The 23342-nt window shown below is 58.4% G+C and overlaps 1 protein-coding gene across 25 annotated transcripts in view; it reads left to right on the top strand.

Annotated features, from left to right (window-relative positions):
• The window catches only part of ABLIM2 (actin binding LIM protein family member 2), a 139614-nt gene that overhangs the window by 13256 nt on the left and 103016 nt on the right, over positions 1–23342 (top strand). For 21 of the 25 annotated variants that reach the window (XR_012501667.1, XR_012501665.1, XR_012501668.1 and 18 more), the window contains exon 1: positions 12581–12735. The exons of 2 other annotated variants lie outside the window; for them this stretch is intronic. Coding sequence is in view for 20 of the 23 variants with exons in the window: in XM_074351016.1 (XP_074207117.1) it covers positions 12711–12735 (25 nt within the window). In the remaining 3 variants the exon portion in view is untranslated. Of the gene's footprint in view, positions 1–12580; positions 12736–20686; positions 20894–23342 lie in introns of those variants that run through there. 2 more of the 25 variants (XM_074351029.1, XM_074350953.1) reach the window with 2 other exon arrangements.

Raw genomic sequence — 23342 nt, 5'->3', positions numbered from 1 at the left:
CCCAGAGGGAAGCGGCACCTTCCTTCAGCCCCCTGGGGGTCGAGGCGCAGCCCCTGGCTTGGAAGCCTGCGCACCCCCACCACCACTACCCACGCAGCAGGGATGCCCACGACCCAGGGCTTGGCAGCCCACCCCTCGAGCCCTTGCCACCCAGACCCGGCCCTGTGTGTTGTTTCATTCAAGAGAGCAGACGGCTTGGGACAGACGTGGCCTCTTCTGAGACTTACCACATCTTACTAAACCTGGTAGCTCTCAGGTTCTGGGATGGGGAGGACGCCCCGTGATTCTGGGTGACGAGGTGTGTGCCTGCTGCCTCTGAGGTGAGAGCCACGGCAAATGCCACATGCTCACCCTGGAGGCTGGGGCCCCTGCCCGGCCCCCACTGGGCCATGTCGGGCAGTGCCCTCTGGAAGTACAGTCTGGCCAGGGGGGCTGTCCTGGGAGCGGATGGTCACAAGGGCGGGCTTCAGTGCCATGTAGGCTGGAGAGACGTAGAGATGCAGAGAAGGGGCTCGGGCCAGGACGGAGACCCTGGCAGCGGCCCGGCCCTCACCGCCCCAGTTCTGGGAAAGACGTTTACACCAGGAATAGAACCTTTTATTTCCCACGGCACCACCCGACTCTCGGGGCTGCAGCAAGTTGGAGGGGAATGACACTAGTGGCCGGGATCTGTGGCCTGAGGTAGGTGGGGACAGTCACTGGCCGCCTGGGTGGCATCAGGACGGCAGCGCCCCACAGCGCTTCCCTCTGCAGCAGCGACCCGGGTGTTGGTGTCACTTCCTGCTCGGAGCCAGGGAGCAGGGGCTCACGCCCAAGGCGGTGGGCCCACACAACGTGCAGGCTGCTCTCTGGGACGTTTGGAAGTCTGCTTGGCCCCAAGCATGCAGACAAGAGAAATTTCACAATGCAGCCCTTGCCCTGGCCTGGCAAGTCAGCATCTTGTCCCAAGTTCTCGTTTTACAGGAGGATGGGGCGGGGAGCGGCCTGGAGAGCTGGAGGTCAGGTGTAATGACCTTGCAGGAGGCGCCCACACTTGTGGATTGGCTGCGCCCAGACTTGCAGACAGATCTGCTCGTGACACTGAGCACAGCCTGATCCACACTCCCTTTGTTTCTGGAAGTGGAATTATTCCAATATTGATTACTTGGCTCTGCTTGAGAAAAGAGACCCGATTTCCATTTATATTTGGCAAAGGCCGTCTCCCTGGGTGCCCAAGAGCTTCTGCGGGAGGGAAAATGAATTGCAGGGCAGGCTCTGAAGGAGGCCATGTGTGGCTGAGGTCTTGCCGAGGAGGGAGAGGGGCCGGTGATTACCTGTCGGGCACATTTGGGGCCCAGACTTGTGGATCTTATAACCCGTAAGATGACAGCTTGTCTTCACTCGAGCCATTACTCCTCCGAGCACGTGGATGCTTGTGACCCCCCTAGAGCTTCCCCAGGATCCTCAGAGAAACTTAGGGTTCTGAGGCTTGGGGGGAGGGCAGCGGAGGCCACGCGGCCAGAACTACAGCAGCAATTCGAGCGGAGCCCAGGGCTGTCTGTCCGTGTCCAGGCCCTTCCCACCACCCTGCTGGGAGAAGGCGAGGTGCAGACGGCGAGGGCGGGGCGGGGAGCGGCCAGAGCTGGAAGTCCGGTGTAATGACCTTGCAGGAGGCGTGTCCACGGGGCAGCAGGCCTTGCCATTGATTTTAATGAGAAAAGAGGCTTTAAAAGACACTGCTCACACACCCAGGCCTCTTGGAATTGAGTAAGGGTTTATTCGTCCTCCGAAGCTCTTCTCGGCTGCTGAGCCTCCAGGCTGGCAGGCTAGGCCACAGGCGTCTCTCGTTCTAAGCTGCTGGGGGCTCTTGTCTTCTCCCCACACACATCCGGGTGCCACCCTCTGCCACCAGGGGCCTTACAGAGAGGGACCCAGCCTCTTCCTGGGGTGCCACTCTTACTTGAGTTGTTGGGGATCTTTTGTCGTCATCACGTTGGCAGCAGGCGCAGCAGGAGGAGCAGCCGTGCAGCAAACAAGACAGGCGTTTGTGTTTGCAGGAGCGGGTGACTGAAGAGGAGACGGTCCGCGCCTCCCACCAGCCGTGGCCAGCCTTCCCCTCCGCGCGGGCCCGCCTCGCAAAGCCTCAGGCATCGCACTGTGCTGTCCTCCCGGGACATCAGCCCGTGGGACAGCACCCCGTGAGCCCTCCCCCAGCACCGGACACGCTGGCAGCACGCTTAGCAGCCGCTGCCTGTGATTCTATCCAGTGGGTTTTCTGTGGTTGGTTTGAACACATTCTCTTTCCATCACTAGGTGCAGAGTATTATTTGCATTTTTAATCATTTTTTTAATTGTAAAACATGTGTAATATAAACTGTGCTATTTTAACCATTTTTAAGTGTGCAGTTCAGTGGCGTTCAGTAAATTCACATTGTTGTGAAACCTTCACCACTGTCCATCTCCAGAACTTTTTCCATCATCCTCAACAAACTCTGACCCCATTAAGTCGCTCCTCACCTGCCTTCTCTCCCCCAGCCTCTCCCCCGAGTCATGACTGTTTTGTTTTCTGCCTCTGTGCATTTGACAAATCCAGGGACCTCCTATCAGTGCTGTCACATGGGATTTGTCCTTTTGTGACTAGCTTATGTCACTGAGTGTAATGTCCTCAAGGTTCATCCCTGCTGTAGCAGGTGTCAGAACTTCCTTCCTTTTCAAGGCTGAATCATATTCCATGTAGGGATGGACTATATTTTGTCCATCCATCCATCCATCCTTCCGTGGACACTCTGGTTGCTTCCACTGCTTGGCTCCTGGGCTTGATGCTCCTGTGGATGTGGGTGTGCCTGTATCTGTCTGAACACCTGCTTCCATTTCCTGGGGGCACATGCCAGGGAGGAGTGTTGGGTCAAAGGGTCTCTCTGTTTCATTTCTGGAGGCACCGTCATGCCATTTTCCTGGTGGTCATGCTACTTTACAGTCAGCGAGGGGTATTTTGGGGGCAGGGCCTCCGAGCCCACCTGGCAGGAGTTGGACTCCTTGGCTCGTGCAGAGCCAGTCCCGCCCGCCCTCCCTTCCGCGCACTCCCTGTGCCTGGCTGCACCGAGCTCTGGAGGTTCCCCAAGTGAGCTGCACCCTCCCCACCCCAAAAATCTTTACCCAGCCTGTTCCCTTCTTGGGGTGCCTTCCTTCCCTGCCCCTTCCCCATCCGCCCGCACCTGCCCCAGGGGTGGGTGTCCTACTGGTCCCCCGACCCCCTTGTGGCTCCTGCTCTTGCCCCCACTGACACACATTCTTGTCCACTCGTCTGAGTGAGTCTGTGTCCTTTCCATCTGCCTCCTTCTCCTTCTACCGGGACCCCAAAGTGGGCACTGTGTCCCCCAGCTCAGAATCCTCTGAGCCCATGAGGGCCTGTGCAGAGTCGGGGCCTGGCACCACTGGGGTCTAGATGCCTGGGCAGTGTCAGGGTGGGTGATCCGGGGCCACAGCTCCATCAGGCAGGGCAGCCTCGGTTCCCCGAGGCCTGAGCGGGAGCGCGGCTGTGCTGGGGAAGTCACATCTGGACCCAAGGCCACCTGCAGGACACAGCCCCAGGCAACGAGGGATAAATTTAGCCACACGGATGGGAAAATGTCCTCCGTCTTCCTTCCTCCGCTTCCCTCAGCCCTGTGGGCGTGCCTCAGCGTGGGCTTGGTGTGGCTCCCCTCAGCCCCGTGGGCATGCCTTAGCATGGGGCTCGGGTGGCTCCCCTCAGCCCACCCCACTGCCTGGTGATGCAGGGATGCTGGTGTGTCATTGACCACAAAGCAGACCTGATGGGGTCAGCGAGTGAAGCCCCTCTTCTCCTGGCTCAGCCAGAGCCACCCCCCACAACACCTTCCTGCATTGGAGTTTTGCTGCCCTGGACATAGGGCAAATTAAATCTTAGTAAAATAAATACACCATTAGATTTACCATCTTAGCCGTCGTTAAGTGCACAGTTCTGTGGCATTAAGTACATTCACATTGTGCGACCATCACCACCACCATTTCCAGAACTCTTCTCATCTTGCAAAACTAAAAACTCTGTCCCCATTAACACCAGCCCCCTCCCCCCTCCCCCAGCTCCTGGCAATCACCAGTCTGCTTTCTGTCTCTAGAGTTTGTCTACTCTAGGGACCTCACAGAAGTGGAGACATACAACGTTCGTCCTTTGTGACTGGCCTGTTTCTCTGGGCGTAGCGTCCTCCACGGTCATCTGTGCTGTAGCAGGGCTCAGATCTCCCTCCTCTTTCAACTGGCTCATACTCTGCTGAACAGACCACGTTTTGTTTGTCCGCCCGTCTGACCACGGCCGCTCTCCCCTCTGGCTTGTGAACGATGCTGTTATGATAACGGGTGTGCAAATGCACAGCTGGGTTTTCATGGCCCCGCCAGCAGCTCTGTGGCAGGCGACCCAGTGCCATCCTGTGGTCTGGCCCCCAGCAAAGCACTTAAGGTGCAGCGCTTCACTGGTCACTCGCCACCGTCCAGTGAACTGGGTGGTCCGGGTGCCCCTTAACTGAAGCTGGGAGGTGAGAGGACTTCGCGCCATGCCAGCCTCGGGCGAGATGCTAGGATGCTGGGTGGAGGGTTTTCCACTTTCAGAGCCCGTGCCTTCACCCTTCCCGGGGAGCGTCCAGCTGCCTGCGTGCGTTCATCCATTCTCGGTCATTCGTTCATTCATTGAACACTAAGTAGGTCCACTCTCCTCTTTGCCTTGGGCTGGGCCAAACGAGATGCATCAAGCTCTGTCCCACCGTTAGAAGCTCACAAGCTGGGGGACTGAATCACACAGAAGCAAAGAACAGGCAGTCGACCATTATGTCTGCCGCAGGTGCTGGCAGTGGGCAGGTGGTGGTGTTTGCAAACCACGCATTTGCCAGCTGTGTCTACAGGTGGGGAAACCGAGGGCCGGGAGAGCAGAGGGCTTCCTCAGCCACAGACCCAGGGGTTCTGAGCCTCAGGTCTGTCTCTGTCACTGCAGTTTTTTTTTTCAGGATCTGCGAGGATAAAATTAGCAAGTCCTGATCCATCCTGTGTCTGGGGAGTTGTCTGTCTTCTTCGTCAGTTTTTCCCCCCAATTCTTTCTTTTGAAAAGTTTTAAGCATATAGAAAAGTTGGGGGGAAAGAACCAGTACAATGAACACCCTGTAATAATTGCATCTGGATGCAACAGTTATCCACATTTTGCTACATTTTGCTACATTTTGCCCTCTCTCTCTTTTCTAAACTACATGGAAGTGAGCTGCGCCCTAACCCTTCCGTGCTTAGCACACGTCAGAACCTGAATATCACCTACGGGAAGTCCACGTTCCCGTCCCCCTCCCCCTCCCCTCGGGGCACCTTGACAGACCGACGTTTGTCTGCCTTTTCTCCTCCAGCATCCTGTCCTGCACCACCCACAACTGCTTAGCATGTCTCTGTCTTTAGTCTCCTTTATTCTAGAAGGTTCTTCCCACCTTTTTGCTTTTGTTTTTCTTTCATGCCACTGACAGTTAGAGTCCAGACCTGCTTTCCTGTGGATTGTCCCCCATCTGGATTGGTCTCTTTCTTGGAGATAAGATACGGGCTGAGCGTTTTTGGCAAGAAGCCGCCGCTGTGACCCGCATCCCGCTCGGGAGGCACATATGCTTTCAGATTTTTAGCACAGCCTGTGTGCACCCAGCGGAGACGAGGGTTCTTACACATACATCGTTCCACCCTCGTGAAAACAGACCTCTAAGTGGAAGAAACAAGTATTCCCAGAACTGGAGTTGTTTAACTGGGACTGCCTTCTGCCAAACCGCTCCCCCCAGAGGCTGCCCTAATTTACTCCTTTACCAAAAGGCAAGAGAGTCCCTTGTCCCCACCCCCTCCCAGCCCAACAGGACAGGGGCAGTCTTTTTGTGTTTGCCAACTGATGGGAAAAGGGCACCTCCCTGCTTTAGTTTGCCTTCCCCGGGTGCCCGAGGGCATTTTTCCAGCTTCCGGGTCATTTGTGTTTCTGTGAATTTGCTGTTCTGTCCTTTGCTTGTTTTCCGTGGGGCTGCTTGTCTGTCTGTATTGAGAAGGAGGCAGATAGGTGTGTGCCCTGGGCTCTGTCAGGCAGGGCGCGAGCCGTCTCCGCCGGAAAGCCGGCAGCCTCGTCTGGGGGCCCGGGATGGGGTGCGTGCTGGGGACAGTGGGCAGGTCAGGGGCGCCAGGAGGCCGTGTCCAGGTGTGTTGTTGGGCAGAGAAGGCAGTGCTGTCCTAGGAGAAGGTCTCTGAGCGGGGAGACAGAAACTCCATCACCTCCAGCCTTCCTCACTGGCAACTTCCCTGCTCAGCAGGCTCGGGGGGCCGCCGAGACCCCCACCAGTGAAATCCAAATGCCTCCCAGCAGCCTCCTCTTGCTCTCGGCTCCTTGGGCCTCGGGGCCTTCACACCTGCCAACGCCTCTGCTGGACTCGTCCACCCGCTCTTAACTGATGCCTTCATAGGGCCGGGGCTGCCTCCTCCGAGAGGCCACCAGACACAGTGGACGCCATGCGCCACTGCCCTGCTTTCTCCTTTGTTAACACTGATCACGGGTCAGCCTGCACCTTACTTGGTTTCCCCGTCTGTGTCTGTCCCCCTGTTAGCCTACCAGCGCCATGCGGGACGGGATCCCTGAGCGCCTTGCGCCTGGCCGGGGGACTTAGCCAACAGACCCTTATTCCTCGTTATGCAGATGGGGCCGCCACCAACTAGCCCCACCCTGGGGCGTCTGGGGCAGTCCTGCTCAGCCACCTCATGGTTGATGTTTGGGGGTCTCTGCTGTCTTTTCCCTTAGGGGACCCCAGGCTTGCTATCTCAGGAGCACCTGTGTCTCAGATGGTCCCGCGGACACTGTCAGGTGGCCGTGATGTGGTCCTTCAAGAGCATAGCTCCTCCCACATGAACAGGGCAAGAAGGGTGGACTGAGCATGCTGTCCAGCCAGGCTGGGTGTCGGGGACAAGGAGTTTGGTCTCAATCTGGGAGGCCTGGTGAGCCCCCGGAGAAGGCACTCAGTGCTGGGGACCCAGAGTTCAGCCTGGCAGGGAGGGAGGACCATTGATGGAGGGCAGGGTCTCAAAAAGTGAGAAATGGGGCGGGCGGGAGGAGTCAGAGAAGGGGATGCCCTGCGAGGTCCAGGGAGAAAGCGCTTGCTGTAACTCGGACGGCTCGTGCTGGCTGCTCCGAGACCATGGATGGTTTTGGTGACAGGTCCGTGTTCTGGGCTGAATTGTGTCCCCAAAGAGCAATGTTGAAGTCTTGCCTCTGGTCCCTGGGAGTATGACCTTATGTGGAAATCGGGTTATTGCAGATGTAACAGTTAGGATGAGGTCGTAACTGTTAGGAGAAGGAAAGAGACACGGAGCAGAGGCCATGCGATGGCGGGGCGGAGACTGAGGGGCTGCAGCTCCAGGCCAGGATGGCAGGCAACCACCGGGAGCCGGGAGAGGCCAGGAAGGAGTCTCCCCACAGGTTCTGGAGGGAGCGCAGCCCTGCCGACACCTTGACCCAGGACGCTGGGCCTCCGGCGCTGGGAGAGAACAGATTTCTGTGACTTAAGCCACTCAGTTTGTGGTCATTTGTTCCGGCAGCCATGGGAAACTCAGACGGTTAGGAATGATGCCACTGACCAAGTGCCCATCACGTGCCAGGCGAGGTGCCCCATGTGTCATCTCACTTAGTCTCTCTGCAGCCCAGGAGGCAGGTGCCCTCTTTACACAGACAAGGAAACTGAGACCCAGAGAGGTAAAGCCACTGGGCCAAGGTTGCACAGCTGCTGAGAGATGGAGCCAGCTGCAAACACTAGTCTACGAGTTGCAGACCGGCTAGCTGGGCAAGGGTATCGGTGTGTGATGTACGGCATGGCTGGAGGATGGGGAGAGGTGGGTGAGAGAGGATGGTGACAAGTGAGGCACTCTCTTCTCCAACTGTGCATGCAGATCCCTCTGGGGGCTGAGTGCTCAGGAGAGGCCAGGCCAGGTCTTAGGAGTCTTTGTCCAGGGACTGGACGGTGTCTCAGACACCTTCAGACCTGATTTTGGATGCCCCTGAGAAAGTGCTGGTGTCCTCCTTGCCTTAAACTCACCTGGAAAATCAATGCCATCTGTCGTAACTTTCCAGGCCCTTGATCTCACTTGTTTCTCATCTTTTTAAGCAGCATTCGGAAATGAAGATGCAAGCGAGCATCACTGGAGATGGCACCAGGACGGGTGGGAGCGGCAGGGGGCTGCCAGGGGGAAGGATTGTTCTGGAACGTGGAGCAGGGGGTGTGCAGGAGGAGGGGGGAGTCAGGAGCCGGGGAAGCAAGTGGAGCGACGGAAGCTGGGACCTCACTCCCCTTTTCCCTTTTAGTCTGGGCCCCTTCCCAGGTCACCTGATGAGCCCGCCTGCTTGGGGGATGCAGGCCACTGTGGGGGCCACAGGTGGAGGACCACATCCTCGAGTTTGGGGGTCCTTCCCAGCACACGTCAGACCTGCCCACCCTCAGTGCATTTCTCTTTCTTAATCCTCATTGCTTTTGCTGGGATCCTCCCGCCCACCGCCCCAGGCAAGGGTACAGGTGTGGCAGTTAGGATGGAATGTTCTGCGCTGCAGGTGGCGACCCACATGTGGGGGTGAAATCAGTTTAGTGGGTCACAGCAGCCTTTGTTATGTAAGAAGTTGAATCGAATAGAAAAATAGCAGAGCACACTGAGAGTAATAAGGCTAAGCGTTGTTTGGTGAAAAAAAATGTGTTATGCATTCACATATCATATAAACCGTTTCTGCGTGTGGTAGGCTGAAAAACGGGCCGTCCAAAATAGGTCGTGTCCTCATCCTGGGACCTGTGAGTGTCGCTTTATTTGAAAGAAGGTGTTTTGCACATGGGATTAACGTGAGGATGTTGAGATGGGGAGATTATCCTGGATTATCCAGGTGAGCCCTTGATGCCAACATGATGCTTCTGAGCAGAGAGAGGCAGAGGGTGGTTACAGAGCAACACACAGACGAGAAGGTGGGGGCCCATGGGGGCAGAGATGGGGTGATGCAGCCACGAGCCAAGGGTGCAGGAGCTGGAAGAGGCAGGAAGGAGCCTCCCTGGAGCCCAGAGGGAGCCCCTCCCCACAGACACCTGGACTCCAGCCCAGTGATACTGATACTGGACTTCCGGCCTCCAGGACTGTGCTTCTAAGCCCCTCAGCTGTGGTAGTTTGTTGTTGCAGCCGTGGGAAACGAATACGCTTTGGAACAAACAACCCCAAAGCTCAGAAGCATAAGTCAGCCATGGGTCATCCTGGTTCGGGGCCTGCGGGCTGGCCGGGGTGCAGCTGGCCGGGCTGGGCTCCGTTGGTGGCTCTGCCCACCTCGTCATCCTCCTGGGATGACCAGGCAGACCTGCGATGCCCTTCTTGCAGGAAAACAAGCCCAGTAGGGCAGGTGGAGACGGTGAGGCCCCGACTCAGAACCGGCACCTTGTCACTCTCGCCCACGTGCCATTGGCCAAAGCAGCCACCTGAGCAAACACAGATTACGGGATGGGAAGAGCCCTCCCCCCAGAGGAGACCCTGATAAGGGTGAGGATGTAGGGAGATCCCAAACTCAGTCCGCCCTACAGGTGTGCGTGTGTGCATGTGGGGTCACTGTCTGGTGTACACCCCTCTCTGTGCGCTGGAACAGTTTGGAAGCTACTGACCAGTGGCAGAGAACCTGGTTCCAAGGGCGTGTCCCCAGTGCCCTTGACCCAAGGGTTCACGGGTTTTCTGGGCCCAGCTCTGCCTCTCTGCTACTTTTCCCAGGAACCAGTCCAGAGGGTTCCAAGGGGGGCTGGAATGTCTCGCCTCTCCCCCTCACCCCACATCCTCAGAGGGAAAGAGGGGCTCCTCCTTGCAGGGTCCAGGGAGGGAAGAGGATTGCTCCCCGACAGCCCTAACCAGTCGAGGTCCCAGGATGGGACATGCAAATCGTGAACTGGCTTACACTCATCAGCTTCCTGGTCGTCTGACTTCAGACCACATGGGTGACCTTGGAGAGGCCACGGGGCAGAAATCTCCCATGAGGCTGGAGGACATGGCCTTTCCTCCCCTTGGGTGTGACCCTCCTGCCCCTCCATCCAGAACCAACGGGGAAGAGATAGGGCTCTGGCACCCCCTCCACCCCTGAGCCCTGGAGAGCGCCTGAGGCCATGGTCCAGGAGGCCGTGGGTCCCCGGACCCTGGACCTCTGTGGATAGAGGACTTCTTTATCTTCAGTGTCCCCGTGAGCCAGGGGCCTGGCAGTCACTGCAGATGGGGGAGCATAGTGCAGTGAGGGCTGGGCTCTGGGGGAGCCTGGTGGGCATGGGGGGCCAGGCCCTGTACTGATTTCTGCCTGAGGGTCCCAGGGGCCAAGAAACCCCCACCCTAATGTGCCCCTCTCTCCCAGGAGGCTTTTCTTGCAGTGTTGAGGCAGATGGTCCCAGACACAGGTGTCCTGACCTCCAGCTTAGATGGACAGGAGGCATTAGGCCCTTGGGGTACCCTGATGGGGAGGGTGCCAGCCTGGGGAAGTGTGGCCCAAAGGCAGGGGGCTGGCCTCAGCTGGGTGCTCTCCCCGGAAGTCGGGAAGGGCTCAGGGGACGGGCAGGAGGGTCCTTCCGAGGGGCCCTGTGAGGTGTCCAGTGCCACGTCGTGTCCAGGATGGGAGCAAAGCTCGCCCAGTGGATGGGCGGGACCCACAGCTCCTCCTGCTATGGATCTCTTTCAAACGCCTGCAAACCTCAGCCTCCTTCACTCTCAGGGAAAAGCCCACGCTTTTTGATAGAGTGTCAGTTGCCCTGGCCCCTGCCCACCTCCCCAGCCCCTCGAATGCCCCAGCCTCGTGTAGCCAAGGGCATCTGTCCTCCCAGGAACATGCACCCTCGAACCTCGCGCAGGCTGTTCCCTCTGCCTGGCACGCCCTTCCTGGTGCTGATCAAGCAGCCACTCCTTGGCCTCCGCGTCTCCCCGGGCTCTCTCCTCCAAGGCACCCCCTCAAGCCCCTGGAAGCCCCCACCACCTGCTGTGTTACCCTTGGCGGGCATGGGTTACATTTGTCCCTTGTCCCTGGTCCACCTGTCAGACTCAAAGCCTGCAACCCCCTCTTGTTCACCAGAGCTGGCCCACCCCTACCTGTCTCTCGGCCTCAGTTTCCTCGTCAGGAAAGTCAGGATCTGCCAGTTTCTGCCTCTGGTGTGGTGCAATGCCTGGGGCCTGCTGAGAGCTCAGTGGGGGGGGGGGAGGCTGCTGTCATTGTCACTGTCACCATTGTTGTTTCTGCCCTGTTGTTCCTTCTGCTGCAGAATAAATGAGTGGAGAAACTCTTCTCATTTATAAGCAAGAGGGGATATAATTCTCTGCCTTGAGTGCGTAATCTGTCCCCACCTGTGGGACCCGTGGGCCCGGCAGGAATGCTGGGGGCAGCCCTGGGGGCTTGCTGCAAGCAGTTGCCATCCCCGTTCAGCAGTGTGATTAGCGAAAGTCAGATTAGTCTGGAAAGTCCCCACCAGGCTGCCAGCACCTGCTCCCGACTCCTCAGAGCTGAAGGAGTGAGGTGGTCTCTGCGGGGCGCTGTTGGAGCTGCCTCGGGCCCAGCAGCGGGAAATGAGACTGGTGCGTGAGGGTAGCCCCAGAGCCTCTCCTCTGCGGGATCCTGGCCCCAGTTCACCAGGCTGGCTTTGCACACATCATGCGCACAATTAACCAGGATAATGCCCGCGGGTTCTCAGCAGCCCCGTGCTGGGCGCAAGGTGGTGCTCACTGCTTACTTGGCTGACGGGTCACGTGGCGCTTCTGCCCCTGGAGAGCTTGAGGTTGAATGTAGCAGAGATACCAGGGAGAACAGGGGACACCTAAGGGACCCGCAGTCAGACGCACCGGGGCAGGACCCCGACACTGCCTTTCATGCCCTTGGGCCTCCCGTAGGTCACCAGAGTGTCCCAAGCCTCAGCTTCCCCTCTGACACACGGGACTGCGGTGGGTTAAGTAGGTCACCCCCACATTCATGTCCACCCAGGACGTTAGCGTGACCTTATTTGGAATAGGTCTCTGCAGATGTAACTAAGATGGGGGTGGAGGTGAGGTCATCCTGGATCAGGGTGGGCCCTGAGTCCAGTGATGGATGTCCTTATAAGAGAGGAGGACACACAGAGACATAGAGAGAAGACAGCGACTGCAGTGATGGAGACACAAGCCCGGGGCCCCCTGAGCCCCAGAAGCAGGCAGACGCAGGGAAGGGTCCTTCCCAGAGCCTTGGATAGGGCGTGGTCCTGCCTGCGCCCTGATTTCAGGTTTCCCGGCTTCTGGCCTCCAGACTGGGAGCAATAAATGTCTGCTGTTGAAGCCCCTGGCTTGTGGGGCTTTGTCAGGCAGCCCCAGGACACAGGCACGGGCTGTAACCCCCCACAGGAGGTCCCAGGGGGCTTGTGATGGCGCCAGGCCCGCGGGCATTGGACGGTCCTGGCCCTGCCGGGCCCCTCCCCCACTGCCTTTCAAAGTCCCTTCCCGGGACGCCTGGGAACAGGTGCCTCTCTGGAGCGGGGTGGGAGTCTATTTCAGTGTGCCGGGAAGGGGTGGGCCTGTCCCTCCTCGGGCATGAGGGTGGCAGCAGCCACGTGACACCCTGGCGTGTCCACCCAGAGACGTGCTGGCTGCAGAGGCTCTCACCCCCACCCAGCTGCCCCCTGCAGCCTCCACGGTGCCGGCCCTTCACGCGGAGGCCACACTCCATGAGGATGCCTGGAGGAGAGACAGGTAGGCCCACACCGCCCTGTCCACTGAGACCGTCGGCCGGGGAGGAAGGCTTATTTTCTCACTGGAGTCTCGATTCCCACAAATTACCTCGGGGTCCGACAGGGCGGGTGGCAGCCTGTGCCCCACCGTGGGTGAAGGCGGTGGGGCCGGTGTGCCCAGCTGTATGCCTGGCGTCGGGGACTCTCTTATGGACTCTTGATGCCAGCCATAGAGTGACCCATTTCACAGATGACTAAGCTGAGACTTGGGGAAGGGGAGGGTCTGTGTCACACTGTAGTAGGTATTGCTGTCCGACCCCAAGGTCTGGGTCGAGGCACCAGGCCCTCGGCCACTGCACCTGCCCCTCCCTCCCTGCTTCCCACCTTTTCTTCCTCTGAGGCAGCTTCTTGGTTCTCAACCGAGGGCGATTTTGCTCCCTGGAAGACACCTCTGATTGTCTGAGCTCGGTGTGGGTGGCGCTGCCGTGGGCACCTGGGGCGTCGAGGCCAGGGATGCTTCCCCGCCCCTCGCAGTGCACAGCGCGGCCCCACACAAGAGTCGTCTAGCCCAGGGTTCAGTTGAGCCGAGGCTTAGAATCCAGTCTTAAGAAAGATCGTAAAGGGTCCTTCCGGTGTTGATGGAAGAACAGGGCCCTTCAAGCCACTTAGACAGAAACAACACCGAGCTTACAATTCACTCCAACCCCACGTGTTGACACGCTGCGCTGAGGATGGTGGGGGAGAAAGCTCTGGGGCAGGGGTCGGGGAGGGGAGGAAACACAGAGGGCAGGGGAGTGTGGTGGAGGAAGGGAGGGGGCAAAGCCGGGGGCCTGGACCCCCAGGAGCAGAGAGGTGTGGATCACAGGGGAAAGCCTCCATGAGCCTGAGGTGTGCAGGGGCTCCGGCAAGGGTCCAGCCTCCTGCAGGCTCCTGCCTCCATCCTGCGATGCTCCCACCCTGTCCTCAGGCCTCTGTCCCAGCACGAGGCTCGGTGCCCAGGGGCCCCTCCGCTCTGGGCAGCCAGGACAGAGCTTTCCCCTCACTGGTGTCCTCCTTTCTGGCCACGGCGTCTGTCCAGAGGCAGGATCCGGGACCCCTTGTCCATACGGCCCTGTCAGCACCCTGCACTCTGGGAGGCTCAAGGATTTTTTACTGAAGGTGGCAGCTTCTGGGGTGTGGCAGCTGCAATGGCCTTGAAGCCGGATCAGTGAAGCTTCCAGCCCTGACTGTGGCCTGACCTCCCTATGGGCCTGGTCAGGGCCCTTCACCGCTCGGAGGGCGGGGGGCATCCAGGACCCCTCTGTAAAATTGGGTTGATTACGGTTCCTCCCTCCCAGGGTGTTATGAACTGGCAGAGCAAACCTTCCGTCCTTGTTTCCCCCAAAGCGGGTAGTTGTGGATGCCCCCGGGCTGGCAGCCCTGCATGGAGTTCCCACTCTGGGCCTTAGAGCCCCAGTTGGCTTGGGGTCAGGCAACATCCCCCGACCTGGTCAGCATACTGGATTGTTCTGAAAATACCGTTGGATTCCGAGAGCTGAGACACGTGACGATGTCCGTTTCTCAAATGGAATTTCCATGCCGGCGGTTGGGCGGGTCCCCCTGCTCTGCTGAGAACACGGTGTCCTTCATGCCCTGCTGCGCCCTCACGGACAGCGGGTGGGAGCGCTGCGGGGAAGAGCCAAACAATGGTGACGCTGAGATGTGCACAAACCCGGTGAAGCAAGCACTGTGGCTCCCGATTCCCAGATGAAGAAACGGCAGCTTGTGATTAGAAAACAAAAGCACAGTAAGGGAAATGTGATTCTATTTATGTAAAATTATGGTTAAGAGCTAAAACTAAAAAACACCTATAAAACTCTTAGAAGAAAATATAGGGCTAAGTCTCTGTTATCTTGGATCAGGCCGTGGTTTCTTAGAAATGACACTAAGTGCACAAGCAACGAAAGGAAACGTAGGTAAACTGGATCTCATCAAAGTCCAGCCCTCTGGCGCTGCAGGGAGCGTTGCGAAGAAAATGGAGACACAGCCCACAGGAGGGCAGACCATACTTGCCAGTCCTGTACTGAAGGAGGGACTCGTGTCCAGAATATATAAACGACTCTCATGACTCAACCAGAAGTAGACAGTCACATTCAACGGACGGAGGATCTGAATAGACATCTTTCCAAAGACGATGTGGAAATAGTGAGCAAGCATGTGGAAAGACGCTCAGCATCACCTGCCGTCAGGAAATGCAAATCCAAACTGCAGGGAGACACACTCCACACCCACCAGGCTGACTGTGACCAAAAAGCCCGGCCCTGACTAGTATTGTCAAGGATGCAGAGACATTGCAGCTGGCGGGAAGGTGAATGGTGCCGTCGCTTAGGGAAACAGTCCGGCAGCTCCCCAAATGGTTGAGTCCAGAGTTGCCGTGGGACCCAGCCAGATATGGAAACATACGTTGACACAAAATAGATTGTGCCTGAATGGGCACAGTGGCTTATTCGTAACAGCCCTGAAGTGGAAACAACCCCAGAGTCTTTCAACTGATGGGTGTGTCTGCGTAGTGTGTTCACATGGTGGCATATCACTGGGACACAGAAAGGAAGGGAGCGCTGACACACGCTGCAGCATGGATGAAGCTTGGACGCGTGATGCTGAGTGAGAGAAGCCAGACGGGAAAGACCACATGTGGTCCCTTTTTATTTACACGAAATCTCCAGAATAGGCACCTCTAGAGAGACAGGAAGCAGATTACTGGTCGCCGGAGTCTGAGGGAGGAGGACTGGTAGGGAACTTCTTTTGGGGGTGATGAAAATGTTCTAAAATGGATTGTGATGACCAGCACAACTCTACAAACATGCTGGAAACCACTGACTTGTACAGTTGAAATAGGTGAAGCGTACAGTATGTGAACTGTATCTCAATGAAGCTGTGTCTTTCTTAAGGACACGCTGAGCCCCTCCGCGGAGCTGGGAGGGTTCCCTGGAGCGGGGAGGGCTCTGCAGAGTGCTTGGGGTTTCAGTTTTGGAGCGAGCCCGTGAGGACAGTCGAGGGCTCTGCCCCACGAAAGAGTACGTCTCACTATAGTATAAATTCCACCATAGGTGTGTCTATGAATATGTATGTTTGTTTGCTTGTTGGTGGCATAGAAATGCCCGGTGGAACGGCCACTGAGGTGCCAGGCGGTTATCTCACAGATTAGCAGGGGATTTTCATTTTCTTCAAGATTCGGGTATTTGTGGGTTTCTTACAATGAAGAGCATTACTTATAGACACCAAAGGAACCCCTGTCTCAGGAGGCGGGTGGTGGCTCTGGGCTGGGCCCCCGCGCAGCACCGTCTGCCACTGAAGGTCTGCGGCCACACTTCGGCCTGTCCACTGGAGCTGGGACTTGTCCCCGCAGACAGGCTGTGTGACCAGGCATCCGCGAACCCCGGCCTGCCTGAGTATAGAGGCCAACTGCGACCTTTGGATGTTGGCCTGTGTGCTGGGCCCTGTGGGTACAAACCCAACACTCCCTAAGGCCGAGGTTAACCCGAGGGGCCAGTGTTGACTGATGCGGTGAAACCCCCCACCCCGTGTGCGTCCCTTCTGCCCATCCCGCTTTCCCTGGGCTCCAGGCAACAATCTGGACGCCCAGTTCTTTCCATTTTGCTTTTAATAGAGGTGCTGGGGACTGAATCCAGGACCTCATGCACGCTAAGCACGTGCTGTACCGCTGAGCTATGTGCCCCCCAATCCGGGCGCCTAGTTCTAATTAGACACTCAGGACATGCACCCGCTACCGCTGCCTTCCTGGGACCAGCAGGTTAGGAAGAGGGCGTGCACAGGGACAGAAAGTTAAAGGGGGAAAACGGTCGGAAGAAACAGGAAACCAGTCCTGTCACACGGAGACCCAGCTTGAGTCCCCACCTGGCCAGTTCTAGGCTGTGTGATCTTGACAAGTTACTGAGCATCTCTGAACCTCAGTTTCCCCACCTGCAGCGTGAGGTGATCATGCCTCTCTGGCTGGTTGGTGTGTGGGGTGTGCAGCCAGGCAGGAAGGAGAAGCGTGGGTGTTTCTGGCTGGACTCTGGGGACGGATGTCTGCCCAGGGCCTTCCCCTGAAGCCACGGGGTGGCCACTGCACCTGCTACCCTCCCCCAACCCCGACCATCCCACCTGGGAAGGGGCAGCGGCTGGAGAGGCAGAGGCAGGGATCACCCAGCACAGGCAGGGACTCCCCACTCCCCCACTGCCTCGGCAGACTCATCCCAGGTCCAGGCAGCACCCACCTCCCAGCCCGGTGGGCAGAGGTGTCTGACACGGTCGAGGATTTGATGGCAAGGATTCTCAGACCCAAACTGAGGTCCCCAGTGCAGATCACTAAACAGGCTCTTAACGTCTGCATATTGTGGGGGAAACGTGACAGTTGCAGGGCTTGGCCTCCCTGCCAACCACATGCTCATCTGTGGACAGAGGAGCCGTGGCATTGAACCTCGAGGAGAAGGGGGGAGGAATTTTCAATTGAATTTTGGAGCAGAACCAGCATTTCGCCGTGGGAGTTGCAGGCTGGGGCACAGGTAACCTCTTTGTGGCTTGGGGGACCGGGATCTCTGGGCATCATGCGAGCATCTGGGGCTGGGAGTGTGGGGGCCATGGGGCCAGGCATGGGGGAGGGTCAGGCAGGGCTGGAGACCCCAGGTGAGGGCTGCCGGCTGACAGGGAAGATGGAGAGCCTGAATTCCAGACTCAGGCAGCGGAGGGCTCTTCCAGCCGCGTTGGGAGCTGTGCTGGGTCTCCAGGGCAGATGAAATGGGTGCTTTTTCCAAGCAGGGTAAGCCTGCAGTCCTGGGGCTGCTGGGAGTCAGAAAAAACAGCTGCAGATGGGAAGGAGGTTTGCGGAGCAGGGTCACCCTCGGGAAGATGCCACACACCAAGTCAGGTCCAAGGCGGACCTGCCTCCCCAGAGCTGGTTCCCTCCCTTCCTCTCCTGTCCCCTCTTCCCCCAACCCAGTGGGCAGAGTAAGGGCCGGAGAGACCAGGCTCCCATCCTGGCCTGGGAAGTTGCCTCAAAGCTTGGAACCTGTGCTTGCCCATCGGGAAATGGTCAAGAGAGGGCAGTTCAAAATGGTGCGGGAAGCACAGGATAATGGACTAAAAGTGACTTCCACAGCAGGATGGAGACAGTGGACGGAATCCTCCTGGGACACGGGATGGGGGGAGAGGTCGAGGGGGCGTGTGGTGACCTCTCAGACGCCCATGCCATCCTTGCTGGACTCAAAGCCAAGGGCTCTTCTAGGGCGTTGGGACTTGTTGACAGCGCACCAAAGGGCAGCTGGGCCCCCCAGATAGGCGGGTGGGATCCCAGGTCAAGGCTGCAGCCACATCTTCAGAGGCCTGGGTGGGAAGTGGGGCAGCTGGTGATTCTGAGCTGGCCTGTGTACACAGAGGGGCATACTGGCAGGTACCCCAGTTGGCTGGCACCGAGTGTCCCATGGCAGATGGCCTGGAGAAAGAGGGTCCTTGGCAGGATTAGCTCAGTCCTCAGAGACCCTCTGGGTGGGAGTTGTCAGCTGGGGCTTAGGACCCTGCAGGCATGGGTTCTAGCCCCCGCCGTGCTGGGTGCCCATTTCCAGCTCTGTGACCAGGGTCACTGGTGGAAATCGCCCAGTGAGTGCCTGGCCCTTGGTTGGTGCACAGGAGCTGAAAGGTGACGTTGTCACCCAGACTGACCATCCCGCAGGGCACTGGGCACTGTCACCAAGACTGACCACCCCGCAGGGCACCGGGCACTGTCACCCAGACTGACCACCCCGAAGGGCACTGGGCATTGTCACCCAGACTGACCACCCCGAAGGGCACCGGGCACTGTCACTCAGAATGACCACCCCGCAGGGCACCGGGCACTGTCACTCAGACTGACCACCCCGCAGGGCACCGGGCACTGTCACTCAGAATGACCACCCCACAGGGCACCGGGCACTGTCACTCAGACTGACCACCCCACAGGGCACCGGGCACTGTCACTCAGAATGACCACCCCGCAGGGCACCGGGCACTGTCACTCAGACTGACCACCTCACAGGGCACCAGGCACTGTGAGTCACCGGATGCATCTTGTTTCCCGTTAGATTTAAGGAACATTTATCGGGCCTCTGTTGTGTGCCCAATAAACTCACCACCATTTTGGAGAGGTGACCTGACTTGTTCAAGATCGCACCATCGGTAGCCCAGGGGTACGATGGGTAAGACGCTGAAGACCCAGATGAGGTCACTGGTTGGTCCAGTGGTGGCCGCTCTGGCCCACGGCAAGGTGACATGAGCCCCAGGCCCTGGTCCCGGCCTGGCCCCAGCCAGCCGGCCAGTTGTGTTTTCCCTGTGCAGGGGGAGGGGACGGGCTCCCATGCCCACTAAGCCCTGGCCTTCCGGAATGCCACCCATGAGAACTTCGACACGTCTCTGGTCAGGAAGGACTGCTCTTCCGGTGATGAAGTAACACCCCCTGGGGGGCGCGGGCGGCGAGGGCGCCCGGGCCAGCTGCTGGGGGCTTGGAGAGGCCTAGGCGCTGCCAGAGGCTGCAGCTGAAGGCAGCTGGGCGCCCCTGTGGCCAGCCTGAGCTTCCGGGGGTCTGCTCACTGCCACGTTCCTCCCAGCTTCTGCCTCTGGAAGGAACTGCGCCCCCCAGCACACACCACCCCCGCCGGGACCCCATCACGTGCCAGCTCACAAAGCCCCGCCCTGGGCAGCGCCACTGTCGCTCTGCAGATGGAAAACAGGCTTCGAGTGGGGAGCGGGCAGTCCTGGGCCTCCCGCTCTTTCTTCCACAGGGACTGCGGACTGGTTTCCTGGGGCTGCTGTAAAAAGTAGTGCGGGCATTTCTCTCGCAGTTTTGGAGGCCAGAAGTCTGAAACTGAGGCGTCACCAGTGTGGGCTCCTGCTGAGGGCAGCGAGGGGCGGCTCTCGCCCTGACTTGCGGACGGCCGCCCTGTCCCTGTGTCTCCGCATCTCTCCCCTCCGCACACCTCTGAGCCCTCATCCGCCCTGTACTTAAGGACACAGTCGTGATGGGCCAGGACCCACCCTAATGGGCTCCCCTTAACTTGATTCCTTCTCTCCAAATCAGGTCACATTCTGGGATGCTGGGGGGTTAGGATTCCAGCATATGAGTTTGGGGGGACCCAATTCAACCCATCATAGACAGGTTCGTTTCTGGCCTCATAGGACCCCTTTTATGGCTCACACTCCGAGAGTAAGGGAGGTGTGGCCGACTCAGTGGTTTCCTTTCCCTGCCGAGCCCCCCCCTCCCCAAGTAAGAGGCTCATTTCAGGCTCAGTGAGGCTGCTGGCGACCCCATGGCCATCGCTCTGTGGGCTGAGCCCATTTTGTGGCTGTGAGTGACTTTGTCCAAAGCCTCAGGACAGGAAGAGTCTTGGGACTTCAGGGACCCAAGCCCACCTCATAGGCACCTGTGGGTCTGAGCTAAATTGGCTGGAATCTAGAGGCCAAGCTCTTCTTGCTTAGCTAGAAATCCCTTCAGACTCACTGGCCTTTCGGTGGAGTTTATCCACCTGCAAATCCCCCACCTCTCCCACATGGGGGTGGTTGGTCTTGGGGTCCTGACCAACCAGAAAAGGACCCAAGCATCAACACCCCCATTGTAGGCAGGGAGGGCCCTGGATTCCTTTCCCAAACTGAGGTATCTTGGAGAAAAGATTCCGCTGGGATAGTAAGCAGCTCCCAGGACAGTCTAGGTGAAGTGGGTCATTTGTCCCCGGGCCAGCGCTGATCATTAGGGGGACCCACAAGCAGACATGAGTCTCTAGTGGAGTCTCCAACTGGGGAGCCCAGAGCGTCACCTGAAAGTCAGAAACTCACTCACCATTTTGGAGAGGTGACCTGACTTGTTCAAGGTCACACCATCAGTGGCCCAGGGGGATGATGGGTAAGTCCCCTCACCTGCTGAGCCTCGGTTTTCACATCTGTAAAATAGGTACATATTCTCACAGGGTCATTGTGTGTGAGGGACACTCAGCGCATGGTGGCTGGGCACACAGGAGGCACTGGACGGGGGCCTTGAAGGATGAGTCAGGCTTCCACGGGTGGAGTGGGCAAGCACAGCACTCCCAGGAGAGGAGGCAGCGGGAGCCAGAGCTGGTGCTGGGACCTCAGAGGACAGCTTTGTGAGAGAGTCTGGGATCATGGGCCAGTGGGAGGTAAGTCAGGGAACCCGGTGGACACTGGGCTCAGAGGCTTGGTGGTGGCTCTGGGGACTGAGCTGTGTTCTGTGGGGAGCCATGCAAGGTTACTGAGCCGGGAAGGGACCTGAGAGGAGGATGCAGCACATGCTTGGGCTCAAGGCCACCCTCCCAGATCCTGCCACCTTGCCAACTTGGGAAGCTTGTCCTGGGGGCTCCATCGTCCTGGCTGTCCCCTTGCCATGAGCCCTGTGGACTTAAGGGAACACACTCCCACTGGGTCAAAACGGAGAATTTCTCAGACACTTGAGACTTGAGAAGCCAAATCAGATTAGACCCTGGGCTGGTGGGGGTGGGGGAGCGTCTAAGGGGTCTACTCCAGCTTGTCCAGTAAGATAGGGGCCTGCCTAGGACTGCAGGATGTCTCCCAGCGGCCAGCTCCTGCTCAGGGCCTCTGGACATGAGCGTCAGGGTGTTTTTCTGGAACTGTGTGCCCACATCTCTGGAATCTATCTGGGACACCAGGTCGGTGTCCAAAGATGCTCTAGGCCCTGGGGGCCACGTGGCGAGTTCCTGCTGTGGCCTGGCTTAGTGTCCGGCATCCTGCCTGCACTGTCTGAGCCCCCCTACACCATGGAGCACTGCACAGCTGCGATGGGCGAGGCCCTGGGTGAATGGCCACCCAGAGCTCTTGGCCCAGAGCCGGCAGAGCTGGCCTCCATTGCCCTCACTGGCTGGACATTAACAAGCCTCCTAGTTAAGGCAATCCATGGTGGCTCCTCTTCCTGGTCATGGCAGGGTGATCATGTCTGGCTATGGGGGGGTCTCTGGGTGAAGCAGGAATCTGGAGTTTTCCCCTCTTTGACTCCATGCGAGCTCTGCCCTTGTTCACTGGGGCTGGGGACAGCTGGCCTGCAGTCTGACCTGGCATCCTTCCCTGGGCTGAGCAGCTGTGCCCCAGGCGCCTGGGGGACTTAGGTGAGCTATCCGCATGGGAACTGGCTGGGACAGCCCTGGTTGAATTTGGAGCAAGCAGGACCAGTTTCTGGAACCAGACTCAGGTTCCAGGGCAGAGAGAGCTCCGAGCTGCTGGGTCATGCCTGCAGGGAGCAAAGTGATCACAGTGCAGGAGGAACGGTCTTCTGGAAGAGCAAGGGGAGGTGGGTGGAGCCCAGGTACGCCTGAGGATCCCCGGTGGGAGGCTGCAGTGGGCGGGGCTGCGGGGGGGGGGCGACTGGTGGGTGGAGCCTTTGTGGGCGGAGCCTGCTGTGGGTAGAGCTGCAGTGGGCACAGCCTGCAGCAGGTGGAGGCTGGGCATGGGCTGCACCTGCCTTGTGAGCAGGGGTGGAGCAGTGGGAGGGAGACTGACCCGGGGTTGAATCCTAGCTCTGCCCCTCCTGGCTGTGTGGCTTTGGGCTCGTTAGTTTAACTACCTGAGCTCAGTTTCTAGCTTTGCCAAATGGGAATAAGAATGTCCACATCCTAGGGTGGCTGTGAAGACTCCAGGCAAGGTCACACCAGATTTTGGGTGCTTCCTTTCCTGGATCAAAACTGCAGGTGCTTCCTGCTAGGACTTTGGCTGTGGAGGCAGGGATTTTACTGTCTTTGGGTAGTTCTGGAGCAAACCTCAGGCAGGGCAGGTGCAGAGGTGGGAGGGAGGCCATGTACCTGGGGAGGGGTGCTGGGGTGATGGTTGGGGTGGCATTTGGGTTTTCTATGGCTGTGCAACAGACCACCCCAAACCTTCATGGCATCGAACAACCATTCTGTTACACTCAGGAGTCCTGAGGGTCAGAGATTCAGAAAGGGCACAGAGGGAGTGTTTACACATTTCCTTGTTCCCACAGTGTCACTGGTTTCAGCTGGGAAGACCTAAAGGCTGGGGTGACTCGGGGCCCGGGGCCTGGAATCTCGGGAGGTATGTTTGCTCGCGTGTCTGGGACGTACAGGGGAGTCTGGGCTTCCTCACAGCATGGTTGCTGGGTTCCAAAAATGAGCACCCTACGAAAGCCCGGCCAACGTCTGCGGCGTTATGACCTGGCCTGGAAGCCATACGGCGCTGCTTCCGTCATACTCTGTCGGTCGGGGCAGTGGCAAAGGTCCACCCAGTTTCGAGGAGGGTCTCAGAACCCACTGCTTAGTGGGAGGAGTATCAGAGGCAAACTGGAGAAGAGCCTGTGGGCGGGACTGGTGTTCAGCCATCTTTGAAAGTATAGTCGCTCACCAGAGTTGTTCAGAAGCCCCTTTGAGGGGCTGAGAGGGATGAGTGCAGAGAAAGATTTCCAGAAGGTTTAGGGGACACGTGGGAGATGCTGAGGTGTGGGGAGTGCAGATGCTGTGGGGAGTGGGAGACAGATGCAGGCGAAAAGGTTGTGGTATTCATCTGATCCACTAAGCACCTACTAGGTGCCAGGCTCTGGGCTGGGGGCTGGGCCTCCGAGGGTGAGCCAGGCAGGCGTGGAGCCTT

The sequence above is a fragment of the Camelus bactrianus genome, chromosome 2 (genome assembly GCF_048773025.1).
Source record: "Camelus bactrianus isolate YW-2024 breed Bactrian camel chromosome 2, ASM4877302v1, whole genome shotgun sequence".
Classification (NCBI taxonomy): Eukaryota; Metazoa; Chordata; class Mammalia; order Artiodactyla; family Camelidae; genus Camelus; species Camelus bactrianus.
This window is presented reverse-complemented; position numbering and strand designations above follow the sequence as displayed.